This window comes from Oncorhynchus kisutch, linkage group LG20, assembly GCF_002021735.2.
Source record: "Oncorhynchus kisutch isolate 150728-3 linkage group LG20, Okis_V2, whole genome shotgun sequence".
NCBI lineage: Eukaryota > Metazoa > Chordata > Actinopteri > Salmoniformes > Salmonidae > Oncorhynchus > Oncorhynchus kisutch.
Genome location: NC_034193.2, coordinates 27,637,151 through 27,655,390, shown reverse-complemented (window position 1 = coordinate 27,655,390; position 18,240 = coordinate 27,637,151). Strand labels below are relative to the sequence as shown.

Here is an 18,240-nt window from a genome sequence, read left to right as displayed (position 1 = left end):
TTGGTAAAAACTCAACTCGTCGTGTTTGGAGGGCAAGAATGCTGAGTTGCATCCAAAGAACACCATACCTACTGTGAAGCATGGGGGTGGAAACATCATGGAAACATCATGCTTTGGGGCTGTTTTTCTGCAAAGGGACCAGGACGACTGATCCGTGTAAAGGAAAGAATGAATGGGGCCATGTATCATGAGATTTTGAGTGAAAACCTCCTTCCATCAGCAAGGTCATTGAAGATGAAACGTGGCTGGGTCTTTCAGCATGACAACGATCCCAAACACACCGCCCGGGCAACGAAGGAGTGGCTTCGTAAGTAGCATTTCAAGGTCCTGGAGTGGCCTAGCCAGTCTCCAGATCTCAACTCCATAGAAAATCTTTGGAGGGAGTTGAAAGTCCGTGTTGCCCAGCAACAGCCCCACAACATCACTGCTCTAGAGGAGATCTGCATGGAGGAATGGGCCAAAATACCAGCAACAGTGTGTGAAATCCTTGTGAAGACTTACAGAAAATGTTTGACCTCTGTCATTGCCAACAAAGGGTTGTTGCCAACAAAGTATTGAGAAACTTTTGTTATTGACCAAATAGGCCTCTCTCATCTTTTAAAGTGGGAGAACTTGCACAATTGGTGGCTGACTAAATACTCTTTTGCCCCACTGTATAGAATAAAAAACAGTCCATCCTGCCAGCATGCCCACAAGAGAGCCAGCCACTCAGGAAAAGAATGACGCGAGGAACGAGATGGGAGTTTTTTGCTCTGAGACCGGCATAATAATGTAATGAAACAAGGAGGGATCAGGTTTTGAACCCTCAACATTTTGGCCCGAAGTCCAGCACGCTATCGACTGTGCCCAAATGTATTAATTGGGGTTAGGGCCGATTGTGGCCAAAAACACTTTATCAATTGTAGTCTTCAACATGTGGAAAGGGGAAAATTATTATTATTAGTTTTTCACAAGCGTAGTAGCAGGATGAGCTATTAGCTGAACAATAGTCTATTCAACCTTTATTTAAGAATTGTCTAATAGCCGAGCTAGATGTGAAGCCCCCTGCCCAACTTGAGCTAGGTGAAAATCCCCCCCCCCAACTAATCATTTGTATCTATCGTTCCACATCTACAGTGGTTTCCGAAAGTATTCACCCCCGTTGGCATTCTTTCTATTTTGTTACTTTACAACCTGGAATTAAAATATATTTTGGGGGGGGATTTGTATCATTTTATTTACCCAACATGCCTACCACTTTGAAGATGCAAAATATTTTTTTTGTGAGACAAGCAAGAAATAAGACAAACTATTCACCCCCCAGTCAATAATTTGTAGAGCCACCTTTTGCAGGAATTATAGCTGTAAGTCTCTTCGGGTATGTCTCTATAAGCTTGGCACATCTAGCCACTGGGATGTTTGCCCATTTTTCAAGGTAAAACTGCTCCAGCTCCTTTTAAGTTGGATGGGTTCCACTGGTGTACAGCAAAACAGTCATTCTCAATTGGATTGAGGTCTGGTCTTTGACTAGGCCATTCCAAGACATTTAAATGTTTCCCAATAAACATCTCAAGTGTTGCTTTAGCATTATGCTTATGATCATTGTCCTGCTCGAAGGTGAACCTCGGTCCCAGTCTCAAATCACTGGAAGACTGAAACAGGTTTCTCTCAAGAATTTCCCTGTATTTAGCACTATCCATCATTCCTTCAATTCTGACCAGTTTCCCAGTCTCTGCCAATGAAAAACATCCCTACAGCATGATGCTGCCACCACCATGCTTCACTGTGGATGGTGGTCTCAGGGTGATGGGAGGTGTTGGGTTTGCGCCAGACATAGCGTTTATCTTGATGGCCAAAAAGCTCAATTTATTCTAATCTGACCAGAATACCTTCTTCCATATGTTTGGGGAGTCTCCCACATGCCGTTTGGCTAACACTTTAAGCAATGGCTTTTTCCTGGCCACTCTTCTGTAAAGCCCAGCTCTGTGGAGTGTACGGCTTAAAGTGGTTCTATGGACAAATACTCCAATCTCCGCTGTAAAGCTTTGCAGCTCCTTCAGGGTTATCTTTGGTCTCTTTGTTGCCTCTCTGATTAATGCCCTCCTTGCCTGGTCCGTGAGTTTTGGTGGGCGGCCCTCTCTTGGCAGGTTTGTTGTGGTGACATTCTTTCCATTTTTTTATAATTTATTTAATGGTGCTCCGTGGAATGATCAAAGTTTCAGATTTTTTTAATAACCCAACCCAAATCTGTACTTCTTTACAACTTTATCCCTGACCTGTTTGGAGCGCTCCTTGGTCTTCATGGTGCCCCTTGCTGAGTGGTGTTGCAGACTCTGGGGCATTTCATAACAGGTGTATATATACTGAGATCATGTGACACTTAGATTGCACACAGGTTGAATTTATTGTACTAATTATGTGACTTTCCTATTTTGTTGCATTACAACCTGTAATTATTAATTTAATGAAATTTAATGAAATAAACCCCTAAATAAGATCTGGTGCAACCAATTGGTTGCACCAGATCTTATTTAGGGGTTTCATAGCAAAGGGGGTGAATACATATGCACACACCACTTTTCCGTTAGAATTTTTTGAATCATTTTTTGAAATAAGTAATTATTTTCATTTCACTTCACCTAATTTGGACTATTTTGTGTATGTCTATTTCATAAAAAAAAATAATAATAATTACAGGTTGTAATGCAACAAAATAGGAAAAACGCCAAGGGGGATGAATAATTTTGCAAGGCAATATACCTACACCTACACACAGTTAGTGTTCTGAAATAAATAAATATTTATTTATTTATTGGTCATGGCTCCCGAGTAGTGCAGCAGTCTAAGGCACTGCATCTCGGTGCAAGAGGCTTTACTACAGTCCCTTGTTCGAATTCAGGCTGTATCACATCCGACCATGATTGGGAGTGCCATAGGGCGGCGCACAATTGGCCCAGCGTCATCCGGGTTTGGCCGGAGTAGGCCGCCATTTGTAAATACGTTTTTTTTCTTACCTGACTTGCCTAGTTAAATAAAGGTTCAATTTAAAAAACAGCTGGCTGCAATCAATAGGAGGTGAACAGAGGCTGGTGCTGAAAATATAGCTAACTTGTTATGCAAGTGTTGCACACCAACAGATGGAGAGAACCTACACCAGTCAAGCAATTCATTTCAACAATAATATTAATTTTAATTTGACTTTACAAACAACAAGAGGGCTTAATTGGAGTCTATTTCTTCAGAGCCTAGACCTATATACAATTACTTAACTGGATGAGGTAGGCTATTAGGCTTAACAGCCTAATAGAAGTAGGATTTATTTTATTAGCCCTACTTACAATTACAACTGTTCAGAAATGTAGCATACTACATAAAACAATAGTTTAAAGAAAAAAAGTCTGCACTTTCTAACTAAAACAATGTAACTAATATTGAAAAGCGTACATTTGTAAATCCCAAACTCTAAAAGTAATTGGAAAGTTAGATACAAATGATGTGTGACACAATAAAGAATGTAAACAAGATGTTATGTTTTTATTTACAGTAGTATGGACAACTGGAGGCATTTTGAAAACAGGTTTTCAAACTTGTTTTTCACAACTGTAGCAGGTGTAGCCCATCATGCAAATGTTTCCTATTAGCAGGACAATAGACTTTTTATAACCCAGCCACTGTTGTGAATATCCCTCAACTTGCAATGTATTCGATGCTTAAGCACTCTAAAGTGTTACATTTCTAACTCAAAACAGCAGTTACAGTATTTATTCATCAACATCTTTATGCTTTTGTTAATAAAATAAAATCATGAGAAAAATGCATTAAAATGGGGATGTTTATATAAACTACATTTTAGTCGCACTTCCACCCAGCTCCACGACCACAGTTAAAACCTTGCTGAGATGAATGTATTTGTTGCATTGTTCTGTCATCAATTTCTCTTGCCAAAACATCTTGATGGCCTTGAACAGTTCACCTTTGCTTGTCGGCTTGGCAGAGTTACGGATTAATGTTTTCAGTTGATGCCAAACAAGTTCGATCATGTTTAAATCAGGAGACCAACATGTATAGATGAATTATTATTATTATTATTATTTATTTTTTTACCCCTTTTTCTCCCCAATTTTGTGTTATCCAATTGTTTTTAGTAGCTACTATCTTGTCTCATCGATACAACTCCCATACGGGCTCGGGAGAGACGAAGGTTGAAAGTCATGCGTCCTCCGATACACAACCCAACCAAGCCGCACTGCTTCTTAACACAGTGCCCATCCAACCCGGAAGCCAGCCGCACCAATGTGTCGGAGGAAACACTGTGCACCGGCAACCTTGGTTAGCGTGCACTGCGCCCGGCCTGCCACAGGAGTCGCTGGTGCGCGATGAGACAAGGATATCCCTACCGGCCAAGCCCTCCCTAACCCGGACGACGCTGGGCCAATTGTGCGTCGCCCCACGGACCTCCCGGTTGCGACAGAGCCTGGGCGCGAACCCAGAGTCTCTGGTGGCACAGCTGGCGCTGCAGTACAGCGCAATTATTATTTTTTAAACATACCGTTAGGCCTACCGAAGGTTTTGTAGGTCTTTTACTTATTTGTATTTAACCTTTATTTTACTAAATAAAGGTCTACTTACTCTGCTGGCGTCTTGACTCAGTTTATGCCCTCATTTGCAATGCAAAACCTTGCGGCAGTGTGTTTTGGGTCATTGTCTGCATTTGGAGAAGAAAAAATACATTTAGGTACAATAATAGAAATATACATGTAAATAGGCCTTAAACGTAACAAAAATATTGCTATAATCCTACATAGAAATAAGCAATGTGTACCCAGAAACACCTCTCTGACAGGGTCCAGCATATCTCTGATTTATTCGTTTTCATCAAGCCAGCTTCTTTCTATGGTGCTATCCATTCCAGAGTTAGGACTGTAACCACCAGAGGACTTGAAAATGAGCCGGTGCTGAGAGGATCACCAAAACTAAAGGTATTTTGGTTTCAGAGCATTTTATATAAAAAATAAGGTATATAGCCAATCAATGTGTAGGCATACACATAATTGTGTACTTTAAACCTCTCTAGGGTATGTGGGACGCTAGCGTCCCATCTAGCCAACAGCCACTGAGATTGCAGAGCGCCAAATTCAAATACAGAAATACTTATTATAAAAATTCAGAAAACAAAACATATTTTACATAGGTTTAAAGATTAACTTCTTGTGAATCCAACCACGGTGTCAGATTGAAAAAATGCTTTACGGCAAAAGCATACCTTACGGTTATTTGATAACAGCCCAGCAGACAAATCATTACAAACAGTAACCAGCCAAGTAGAAGAGTTACACAAGTCAGAAATAGAGATAAAATTAATCCCTTACCTTTTGATGATCTTCATATGGTTGCACTCAGACATTCATTTACTCAATAAATGTTCCTTTTGTTCGATGAAGTCTCTTTATATCCAAAAACCTCTGTTTAGTTTGCGCGTTTTTTTTTCAGTTATCCACAGGCTCAAACACAGTCAAAACAGGCAGACAAAAAAATCCAAATTGTATCCGTAAAGTTCATAGAAACATGTCAAACGATGTTTATATTCAATCCTCAGGTTGTTTTTAGCCTAAATGATCTATAATATTTCAACCGGACAATAACGTTGTCAATATAAAAGATAAACAAGAAAGGCACTCTCTCGGTCGCACGACAAAGGCACTCTCTCTGTGACACGACAAGGGTCCACTCATTCAGACTGGTCTTACTCCCTCATTTATCAGAACATGACAACATGACATCTAGTGGAAGGCATAGGAACTGCAATTTGAGTCCTAAGTCAATGGATACTGTAATGGCATTGAATTGAAAACTACAAAAAAAACTGCCAAATCAGTTCTGTTATACTCACAGACACTATTTTAACAGTTTTGGAAACTTTAGAGTGTTTTCTATCCAAATCTACCAGTTATATGCATATCATATCTTCTGGGCCTGAGTAGCAGGCTGTTTAATTTGGGCATGCTTTTCATCCAAAATTCCGAATGCTGCCCCCTACCCTAGAGAAGTTAAAACGTGAATGTGTTTTTGCAGAGCTTACATTACAACCATGCTGACAACCATCCGTGGAGACCAGTGGACAAAGGTCTGGAAAAAACGCATGGTTGCCAAGAAAGCGGTTGAGGCTAGGGTCCTTTTTTCAGAATTTCCGCCTGACTGACGTGCCCAAAGTAAACTGCCTGTTACTCAGGCCCAGAAGCCAGGATATGCATATAATTGGTACCATTGGATAGAAAGCAAAGTTAAAATAATATATGAGAAGAACCAGAAGTAGTTTTTTTGGAGATCCCGTGCTCTTACAATGGAAAGCTATGGGTCCTATGCAATTCTCCCATATTGCAATTCCTATGGCTTCCTCTAGATGTCAACAGTCTTTGTTCAAGGTTTCAGGCTTGTTTCTTCCTAAATGAGGAAGAATTTTGAGTTTTGGTGCTGGGAGTCACAGTTGGAAATCAGTCTGTGGGTGCGCGATTAAGACGACGCACACTTTCTAATCTTACTTTTCTTTTGAACATACTTCTTTCCGTATGAAATATTATAGTTTAATCACATTTTAGGGTGCCTGAGGATTAATTAGAAATGTAGTTTGGCTTGTTTTAACAAAGTTTAGCGGTAGCTTTATGGATTCCTTTGTCTGCATGTAGAACTCAAATCAATGGAGCCAACTAAACTGACTTTTTGGGAAATAAAGAAGCATTTTATCTAACAAAACGACCATGCATGTTGTAGCTGGTACCCTTTGGATTGCAAATCAGAGGAAGATTTAAAAAAAGTAAGTGATTATTTAATCGCTATTTGTGATTTTATGAAGCCTGTGCTGGTTGAAAAATATGTTGATCTGGGACGCTGTCCTCAAACAATCGCATGGCATGCTTTCGCTGTAAAGCCTAATGTAAATCGGACAATGCAGTAAGATTAACAGGAATTTAAGCTTTGAACTTCTGGATGCACCCATCCCTTTAGTGGGATCCTTTTCATCAACATCCGCTCAATTGCAGAGCGACAAATTCAAATTAAATGACTAAAAATATAAATTTATAATAATTTTCATGAAATCACACGTGCAATATAGCAATACACAGCTTAGCTTGTTGATAATCCACCTAGCGTGTCAGATAACAAGCGTTTATGTAAGAACATCTCTCTCAGTCGACAAAATATTGCAAACAGCTAGCAGCCAAGTAGATTGATCCTGAAAGTAAGAAAAGCAATAAATTAAATCGCTTACCTTTGATGATCTTCGGATGTTTGCACTCACGAGACTCCCAGTTATACAATAAATGTTCCTTTTGTTCCATAAAGATTATTTTTATATCCAAAATAGCTCCATTTGTTTGGCGCGTTATGTTCAGAAATCCACAGGCCATTGGAACAGAGCACTTTCAGCACCTCCTTGTTGGATTTTCCTCAGGTTTTCGCCTGCAATAGCAGTTCTGTTATACTCACAAGCAATATTTGGACAGTTTTGGAAACTTTAGAGTGTTTTCTATCCTAATCTGACGGGACACCTAGCCTCATTTGTGTGTTGGAGTCACTTTTCATTCTCAATTGATCTACCGTTTCTATCACAGGCCACTGTAATCTATGGGGGCTCAGGGCAGTACCATTCTGCTCATCTCAGGAAGGTGCTCATGGGTGAGGAACGAGATGGAGTCACAATCCATGCCATCCCATGCACACTTGTGAGCTCTGGAGCTCCACCTCCGACAGGCAGAGTCAACATACGTTGCGGGTTCGTCAGGTTCACGAAGACATTTCCATTCCTCTTCTGACAACAGAACTTGACCAACTGCTCACCAGGCACAGCATGGGCTGCCCAGACCGTTGTGCTGTTCTTGTTATGCTGTTCTTGTTATGCTGTTCTGCTATTCCAAGGATGTGTAACTGAAGAATATAGATTAAAAATACTCTTTCAAAATGCTGATGTTTATTTAGTTATGGATCCATAAGAAATTAATTTGTCAAATATTCCATGATATTCTTAAGATATGTGTTGACTGAATATAAGCTAGTGATGCCTGCTAAAAGATAATTCTAAATAACAAACTGGCTTTATTTACAAATTAGTGAGAATGTCTCACCCCATGTTCAAGAATGGCTTTTTCTCACTCACTCTAGGTTAAATAAAAACAAAATCTTCAAAATATCGTTACTTTTTAAACAAAGCGATTTATTATTAATTCCTTTAGAATGATAAAAGTCTCTTATCTAATGGAAATGCCGCTTTGATATTAGTTTAGAGTCCTCCAATCCTCTAAATGTAATTATCGAGAGTTACGTCATAGATTTTTTTTTTGTCTCACTAGTGTTGAGTAATGTTCTGTTAAAAATGGTGTAGGTCTTATTTATTTCAAGAGCAAATTGAAGTTAGAAGCAAAAGCCTGCAACTGTTTTAGCACTATTTTACGCTGCTCTGAGGCAAGCATGGGGACTGGTCTTGATAAATCAATGAGTTTTTTTACTTTCACTTCATCTCTGTTTGGGTATTGGTTAGACAATAATTTGAACATTTGGGTGCAGAAATGTTATGCTCTTAGTGCAAACTTTTTATTTAACTAGGCAAGTCAATTCTTATTTACAAGGACAGCTTACTCCTTCCTCCCCATCGGGGATTTGAATCCCGGTCTTCCGCGTGCCCCGCATTCTGTAGTACAGACATGGCCTGCTCTCCCTTATGTAAAGAATTAGGCACGTGTCCATGTTTACTACAGTATGTATTGTAGACTGCACAGAAGCATAATAAACACATTTTGTTAATAATATAATGATAAAAATACTCTTTCAAATTGCAGATGTTGATTTAGTTACTATGGAATAAATATCACTGATTTACAGAAATATTGGAACAAAATTTGTCTAATGAAGGCAAACAATTTAGAATGCTCCAATCCTGTAGCCTTCTCCTGACTGTCACATTGTACAGCGCCATATTTTCCATTCCTTGAGGGTTTCGTTTTTTGTTTTTTTCTGAATAGAAACATAATAATATTAATCAAATTAATTAAGCCAAATTTCTTATCAATCCCATATACTATGTTATTACAAAAAGGTTTTAAATTCTCTGATAATGCCAATGCAGAAGACTATCAAATGCTTCTCAAAGATGTCCTCTGGTGGTCAAACTAGAAATAAGTTGCATTAACCTCTCTGCGCACGGAACCCCAAGTGGAGGAATATTTTTTGAACGGAGAGGACATCGTTTTGGACTGGTAAGTTCTTCTCATGCTAATGCCATAGTTTGAAATTAATAATATAAAATATTATTTGTGAAATGAAATAGCCTATTTGAGGCTGTTGAGGGGAGGGCAGGACCACAACAATTGCCAAAGTGAAATGGAGACTGTAGATACAGCTGGTCTGTTGTAATATAATAAAGACAGTAGATCTAGCTAGTCTGTCATAATATAATAGAGACAGATCTAGCTGAAATGTCATAATATAAATGAGACCGTAGATCTAGCAGGTCTATAATAATATATCCAACCTTATGTTCCCTGTACTCTATATATATCTGTTTATTATACCTGTTGATACAGGGCTCATATGTGAAACTATTCTAACTGAACATTTTCTTTCACAGTGACACTGACTTGGAGCCCCCAGTGCCAAGGTGTCCATCCCCCACTGAAGCTGGTTCATCCAGCTCCTGCCACAAGTGGTGTTCATCTGCGCAAATGTATTTCTGCAGGCATGGATGTGCTATGGCACCTGGCATCAGCAGCATAATATTGTGTCGAGGACTGAGGGTCTTCCAAATATTGAAAGTGTTATTTTGTAAATGTATATATTTATTTGTATATATGTTTTTTCTCTTTTTTTTGGGGGGGGGGGGGGTTAGAATACCATTTTAGTATTTTGTATATAGTTATTCCATTCAAAATGTATAACTTCACCAATTTGGCTACTTAGGTACATTTGGGCTACTTGTGTGGGACACCTGGGTCACTTCATGTCATGTAGCACACTCATTTTGGAAGTTATCATTCTGAAACTTTGCACACTTTGCACTTTGCCCTCTAATGTTTTTCACGGAAATTGTCCCCATCATCCTATCTGAATGTTTGTTTTATCTTGTTCATTTTAAAGATGATGATACAACAATAAAAAAAAAAACGTATGTTTTTTTTCATTGTATTATCTAAACCAGATATATTGTGTTATATTCTCCTACATTCAATTCACATTTACACAAACTTCAGAGTGTTTTCTTTCAAATGGTACCAAGAATATGCATATCCTTCGTTCTGTGCCTGAGCTACAGGCTGTTAGATTTGAGTATGTCTTCAGGCGGAAATTGAAAAATTGTAGGGGGTAGCTCTAAGAGGATTTATTAACAGAAAAAATGGCTGACAAATAGATAACATGCCACAGAATGCTGCAGCAGCCCCAGGGTGTGCCGCAGTATGACACAACTTTTAAAGGAGGAACCACTATAGATCTATTTGCTTTCTCTCACTATGTATGTGCTTGTCTGACTGTTTCTCTCTCTGCTGCTTCCATCTTTCATACTGCTTTCTTTCTCCTGTCAACATTCATTTTGTTCTTGAATTGATTAATCATCATTACTATGGCTTTCTGGTAGTAATGATAGAGCAGAGACACATCTTTTACATTAGTGCAGATGAAGGGAAGGAGACGAAGAGAGTATACTATATACTTTATACAATATTATTGTATAGACTGTCTACTATTGGCATGTACTATTCTTTTTCTCTCTCTCCCCTAGTTCCTGCGTCTCTCGTGGGACACCCCTCCTTCCATCGTCTACACCCTGATGATGGCCCACTGGGGGCTACCTCCACCCAACCTGGTGGTGTCAGTGGTGAGCGGGGAGGGGAGAGCAAAGGTCAAGACGTGGGTACGGGAGGTCCTGAGGCAGGGATTGGTCAAAGCCTCCCAGAGCACAGGTACTGATGGAACCGCCTCCTCTCCTTACTCAATGGCACTTTTTGAACACGCATGTGCATAAAGATGGCAGAATACAGATATGACTTCATTGTTTTAGCACTATCTACAGAGTTTTTAAACTATGGCGCACAACATTGTTCAATTGGGATCATGTATACTGTGCTAAATACAGATATAAAAAGAGGGTAACGGTGAGAAAGCTACAATACAGAAAACGTATTAAGTCCATGGAGGCCGCCACCTTTGTGCACATCCGCTTTTGTAAATCATAATGAGTAGGTGAGATTTTTGATATACTGTGGTCAGTGGTCAGTGGCCATTTAAGATGACGGAGGTCAGTTATTATAATTTTTCTATGAGCATACCTTATATTATTTTTTATTATTTCTATTACATCATGTCATTCATCTTCCATTCAGTCATGTCAATCTAACATTGACAGGTTTAAGCTACGACATGATACTCAAATTTTCCCTAACCCATCATGAGGTTGCTACAACCTAGCCTGTAACTGAAAGTTTACAACGTAGGTGCATAGATCGAGAGAACATTTTTAGTAATCAAAATAACAGACATTGACACATTCAATACCGCCTTCCACACTCTTGCCTGCATGTAGTTGATCTAGGGTGTAATCAACAGTTGCAAACGAGAGTTTCTTTTGGACAAATTCAGGTATGTTTATACCCGTTTCGATCCGTTTGCTTCCGTTTATCCCCATTTTTCAACAGAATCGGCAGAATGAATACAGCCCTGATCACACACAAACACAGTTTACCTTCATAGCAGCCAAATACAAACAGCATGATTATTTTTATCGTTGTATAATTCCTTCTCACATCTACGCGATCTCCTCCTCTCACATTTTCCCTTCACTTGTGGACATAAGTGCACAACACATTGGCTGTCTCTGACCAGGCGAAAAAACCTTCCCAAGCCTAACCTTCATATCATAACCGCTAACCTCTACACATAGCCTACATTGTTGTCACAATATTAGTTAACGTCATAGCCGCTACAATCATACAGTACAGTCAGCAAGCAGTTTAGTAGTTACACCGGAGGGCCCTGGTGGCATTAAATTAATAAAACCAGAAGCTTACCTTGACTTGGAAGAGTTCCAGTGTTGGATAGCCTTAGCCAGCTAGCTAACATAGCACCCCTCTCTTTTTAGGTAGGTAAAAACTAGCTAGCTAGATGGGGTGGCAGGTTGCCTAGAGTGTTGGGCCAGTAACCAAAAGGTTGCTGGATTGAATCCCCGAGCTGACAAGGTAAAAATATGTCGTTCTGCCCCTGAACAAGAGAGTTAACCCACTGTTCCCTGGTAGGCTGTCATCGTAAATAAGAATTTGTTTTTAACTGACTTTCCTAGTTAAATTAAGCCGTGGAAAAAAATACAACGAAATATAGCTCTTTCTTGTCATTACTTTTTGAAGAAAATTATTTGTTCAAAACTGTTCAAGTGTTGTCTTTCTCTCTCTTTGAGTCAACTACTCACCACATGTTATGCATTGCAGCGCTAGCTAGCTGTAGTTAATGCTTTCAGTACTAGATTCATTCTCTGATCCTTTGATTGGGTGGACAACATGTCAGTTCATGCTGCAAGAGCTCTGATAGGTTGGAGGACGTCCTCCGGATGTTGTCATAATTACTGTGTAAGTCTATGGAAGGGGTGAGAACCATGCGCCTGCTAGATCAATGTACCCAGAGGAGGACGGAAACTAGCTGTCCTCCAGGTAGATCATGGTGCTTCCCTACAGAGTGCTGTTGAGGCTGCTTTAGACCTTCATTGCAAAAAGTGTGTTTTAATAAATTATTTGGTGACGTGAATATATTTTGTATTAGGTTTATCTAAAAAGGATAACTTTTTTAATGTCTCACTATTTTTATTTTTATGAAATCCACTAATCCACTGTAATCCACTAATCCACTAATCCACTGTAATATATTGTGACCATCCAGGACAATACAATGGGATTTTAGGCAAATACTGAAACTCTAGGTTTTACTAAGTCACAACATTTGCTGATTTGAAAACTTAGCCACAAAAAAAGGTTACAGATTGAGGAACTGCAACAGTTTTTTTCTGTAAGTGCGTACTTATACTAACAGGAAAAACACTAAGAACTGAAGACAATTCTCACGCTACTGTATGACCTCTGCCTTGCACAACCGCTATACAACTCTCTCGCCGTGCAATACCACAGTGTGTGAGCATATTTATTGTTTTGTCTTGAACTCTTCGGCCTCAGAGGGACTTCTGGAGAACGACAAGTAGCTGGTGCGGGCCCGTGGCCTTGTCACTTCAGGAGAGAGGAAATGGTCACTGTACTCCAAATTAGTCCCATACCCCGAGGGGTGATAGGGAATTGTGGAAATCCACTACTGTTCTCAGCTGTCCTGCCCTCTACACTCTGACCCAGTGGTTACCAAAGTTGTACAAGCTGTGACCCACCTTTCTGATCCTTTTTGAATTTTCCCGTGACCCTTTGAATATACTAGGATGACTGAATATTTGGAAAACCTTGCTCTCAAACCTGTCATTATCATAAGAAGGAGAGGGGTCTTTCAAGACATACAATCGCATGAATTGTCTCCCCCCAAGGGGTTCATATCTCTAGGTATTCTGCTCCATCTAGCTTATTAGTAAGTGGGTTTATTATTATTTTTAAATTCACCTTTGCTGTGTTTCAGCCTCCTATGTTATGCAATATAAAACGTTCCTTTAATATATATATATATATATATATATCTTTTTACATTTAACCTTTATTTAACTAGGCAAGTCAGTTAAGAACAAATTCTTATTTACAATGATGGCCTACACCGCCAAACCCGGACGACGCTGGGGATTTGTGCGCCACTCTATGGGACTCCCAATCACGGGCCAGTTGTGACACAGCCTGGATTCAAACCAGGGTGTCTGTAGTGACACCTCAAACTCTGAGATGCAGTGCCTTAGACTGCTGCGCCACTCAGGAGCCCTTTATATGAGACGCTCTGGATTTTAGCACTTCATTGAGAAGCTCTACTCCCACTACTACCACTCCCCCTCTCCAGCTTCACATACGACACCCACCATTATCTCGGTTAAAAGCTACTGCTGATGCAAGCACAAATAACTTTGAACTTAAGAGTGGGAGGAAAGAGAGAGTAATTGGCTCAGTAAGGAGAAGTACGAGGAGAGGACAGATGTATTTAGACAATCAATAATCCTAAATTAAATATTGAAAATTATGAATAAAGAACCAGTGTTAATGAGTGAGTGAGTTGCCATGACTTGTTTTTTGTAACATTTGGTCTCACCGTTCTACAAAATTGTTAAAGGAATTATATTCCTATTTGTTCATCAAACAATTCAATTAAAACACTCTGTGCATTTCTAAGAATTTGTAAGATACTTATTTGCATAAAATGGACAGAGACCAGTCTCAAAATCAATCAATAGCGTTTATTCTCGAGAGTACTGATCATAATACAATGTACATTGGTTTATATCACATTTCGTCATCGCGTTTTGAATGCTGCTCCTCCTTCTCTCCGATATGGCAAAATAGTTCACAAGCCTTCCCACATTGTCTGCCACCTGTTAAACAATCTACTACAAGCCCAAAGTCTCTCCCCACCCTGGGTAGAGACAGGATGTCCTGTAAGGAACACAGCATTCCAGCCAGTCTGACGATAGCTCCATTCGTTTCTAACAAGGAACAGACAGTCCTTCTAATTCTGGACGAAAACTACACACATTACATTCAGTATTATGATTATAATAAGATTCATACATCCATACAGTAACATAGTAGTATTCTGTTTAGTCATAGTTCTGATTTAAATGCATACATAATTTAGTCATTATTCATAAAAATCCCTTAACAAAAATCTACAACATTAGGCCTCCTCAGTTGTTTTCCTAGAAAGCAGCTGACAATGACAGAATCGTCTGCTAACTTTATTAGCTATTTCTCTTGAATCATATTTGCTCCAAGTAACCATCATTACTTGTCAATGTAATACCATCTTACCACTTTGAACTGGAAATATACTTGATCATGTAATAACACCCCATGATATTCTCCCCTCTCTTTCTCTCTCTCACACACACCTACTACAGGAGCGTGGATACTGACTGGAGGCCTGCGTGAGGGTGTAGGGAGGTGTGTAGGGGAAGCGGTAAGGGACCATGCCACCGCTGCCTCATCTGTCTCCCTGAACAAGGTGGTGGCTCTGGGCATCGCTCCCTGGGGCCTGGTCCACAACCGCCAGCAGCTTGTCAATCCGCAGGTAATGCACGAAACAAACTGCTAACTCAGCTATTTCCTTTTCACATTGTCTTTTTCAGCATAGTTTAAGAAACTATGGTGGAAATGATGGTGGATATTTTGGCTTGGCTTGGCTCGGCTCAGTTTTATTTTTTTATTTCATCTTTATTTAACCAGGTAGGCTAGTTGAGAACAAGTTCTAATTTACAACTGCGAACTGGCCAAGATAAAGCAAAGCAGTGCGACACAAACAACAACACAGAGTTAAACATGGAATAAACAAACGTACAGTCAATAACACAATAGGAAAAAAGTCTATATACAGTGTGTGCAAATGGCATGAGGAGGTAAGGCAATAAATAGGCCATAGTATATAGGCCAAGTAATTACAATTCAGCAAATTAAGACTGGAGTGATAGATGTGCAGATGATGATGTGCAAGTAGAAATACTGGTGGGCAAAAGAGCAAAAAAGTCAATAAGAACAATATGGGGATGAGGTAGGTAGATTGGATGGACTATTTACAGATGGGCTGTGTACAGCTGCAGCGATCGGTTAGCTGCTCAGATAGCTGATGTTTAAAGTTAGTGAGGGAGATAAAAGTCTCCAACTTCAATTTTTGCAATTAGTTTCAGTCACAGTAGTATGAAAAGCTCTCATGTTCTGACCATGTCTTGTTTCCCCCTCTTTCAGGGTAGCTTCCCTGCTAGGTACTACTTCCAGAACACGTCCCGTGACTCATGTTGCCTGGACAACAACTACCAGGCCTTTCTTCTGGTGGATGATGGGAGTGTAGGCCGCAGAGGGGGCGAGGCAGGCTTCAGGGCCAGGCTGGAGGACTATATTTCCCATCAGCGCACAGGCATCTGGGGTGAGAGACGTTGGATTCAAATACGTCAATTTAGTCTATGTAATTCAGGCTAAACAAAAGCGCGTGCCTCAGGTGAGAAATATGTGAGAAATAAGGGCACTATTTCCGTTGGAGGGCATCTTTATTTGAATCATACTAGTATATGGTTTTAGCTTGTTGTTGCCACCTGACTGCGTGGCTTCATCCTATCCAAAATTCATCCTTTCCTCCTCCTTTCTTGAAGTAATCACTCATCAGCATGACTGGACAATCATGTTAGATCAGTGATCACCTCATTGAAAGGGCCTCCTTTTGTCTCTGTTGCCCTGCTCTCGTGGTTCTGGTTGAACTGGATAGGTTAAAGCCAGGCTGTCAGGTGGCAACACCAAGCTATTACCATATTACTTACACTAGTATTGATTTGAATTCTAGAGGATGATTAATCTTGCGTTACTACAGGGGTTCTATATACTTCTGGCCCTTCTTTGGACACTGTGTTAACTAACCTCCAGACGAGCTTCAATGCCATTACAACTCTCCTTCCGTGGCCTCCAACTGCTCTTAAATGCAAGTAAAACTAAATGCATGCTCTTCAACCGATCGCTGCCCGCACCTGCCCGCCCGTCCAGCATCACTACTCTGGACGGTTCTGACTTAGAATATGTGGACAACTACAAATACCTAGGTGTCTGGTTAGACTGTAAACTCTCCTTCCAGAGCATCTCCTATCCAAAATTAAATCTAGTATCGGCTTCCTATTTCGCAACAAAGCATCCTTCGCTCATGCTGCCAAACATACCCTTGTAAAACTGACTATCCTACCGATCCTTGACTTCGGCGATGTCATTTACAGCAAATTGGATGCAGTCTATCATAGTGCCATCCATTTTGTCACCAAAGCCCCATATACTACCCACCACTGCAACCTGTATGCTCTCGTTGGCTGGCTCTCGGTGGCTGGCCCTCGCTTCATATTCGTCGCCAAATCCACTGGCTTCAGGTCATCTGTAAGTCTTTGCTAGGTAAAGCCCCACCTTATCTCAGCTCACTGGTCACCATAGCAGCACCCACCCGTAGCACACGCTCCAGCAGGTATATTTCAATGGTCACCCCCAAAGCCAATTCGACTTTTGGCCGCCTTTCCTTCCAGTTCTCTGCTGCCAATGACTGGAACGAATTGCAAAAATCACTGAAGCTGGAGACTCATATCTCCCTCACTAACTTCTGCACATCTTCTGCACATCTATCACTCCAGTGTTTAATTGCTAAATTGTAATTATTTTGCCACTATGGCCTATTTATCTTACCTCATTTGCCCACACCGTATATAGACTTTTTCTATTGTGTTATTGACTGTATGTTTGTTCATTCCATGTGTAACTCTGTGTTGTTGTTTGTGTCGCACTGCTTTGCATTGTCTTGTCCAGGTCGCAGTTGTAAATGAGAACTTGTTCTCAACTGGCCTACCTGGTTAAATAAAGGTGAATTTAAATAAATAAATAAAAAGGTCCCCCCCAAAAAATGTATTGAAAAAAATATATATATATATATACAGTGCCTTGCGAAAGTATTCGGCCCCCTTGAACTTTGCGACCTTTTGCCACATTTCAGGCTTCAAACATAAAGATAGAAAACTGTATTTTTTTGTGAAGAATCAACAACAAGTGGGACACAATCATGAAGTAGAACGACATTTATTGGATATTTAAAACTTTTTTAACAAATAAAAAACTGAAAAATTGGGCGTGCAAAATTATTCAGCCCCCTTAAGTTAATACTTTGTAGCGCCACCTTTTGCTGCGATTACAGCTGTAAGTCGCTTGGGGTATGTCTCTATCAGTTTTGCACATCGAGAGACTGACATTTTTTCCCATTCCTCCTTGCAAAACAGCTCGAGCTCAGTGAGGTTGGATGGAGAGCATTTGTGAACAGCAGTTTTCAGTTCTTTCCACAGATTCTCAATTGGATTCAGGTCTGGACTTTGACTTGGCCATTCTAACACCTGGATATGTTTATTTTTGAACCATTCCATTGTAGATTTTGCTTTATGTTTTGGATCATTGTCTTGTTGGAAGACAAATCTCCGTCCCAGTCTCAGGTATTTTGCAGACTCCATCAGGTTTTCTTCCAGAATGGTCCTGTATTTGGCTCCATCCATCTTCCCATCAATTTTAACCATCTTCCCTGTCCCTGCTGAAGAAAAGC

At 40.1% G+C, this 18,240-nt stretch overlaps 1 protein-coding gene across 1 annotated transcript in view; it reads left to right on the top strand.

Annotated features, from left to right (window-relative positions):
- Positions 1-18,240, top strand: part of LOC109865191 (transient receptor potential cation channel subfamily M member 4) — a 93,033-nt gene that overhangs the window by 4,882 nt on the left and 69,911 nt on the right. Inside the window, exons 4-6 of the mRNA XM_020453296.2 lie at positions 10,745-10,925; positions 15,038-15,207; positions 15,879-16,056. Coding sequence (XP_020308885.1) covers positions 10,745-10,925; positions 15,038-15,207; positions 15,879-16,056 — 529 coding nt within the window. The remainder of the gene's footprint in view (positions 1-10,744; positions 10,926-15,037; positions 15,208-15,878; positions 16,057-18,240) is intronic.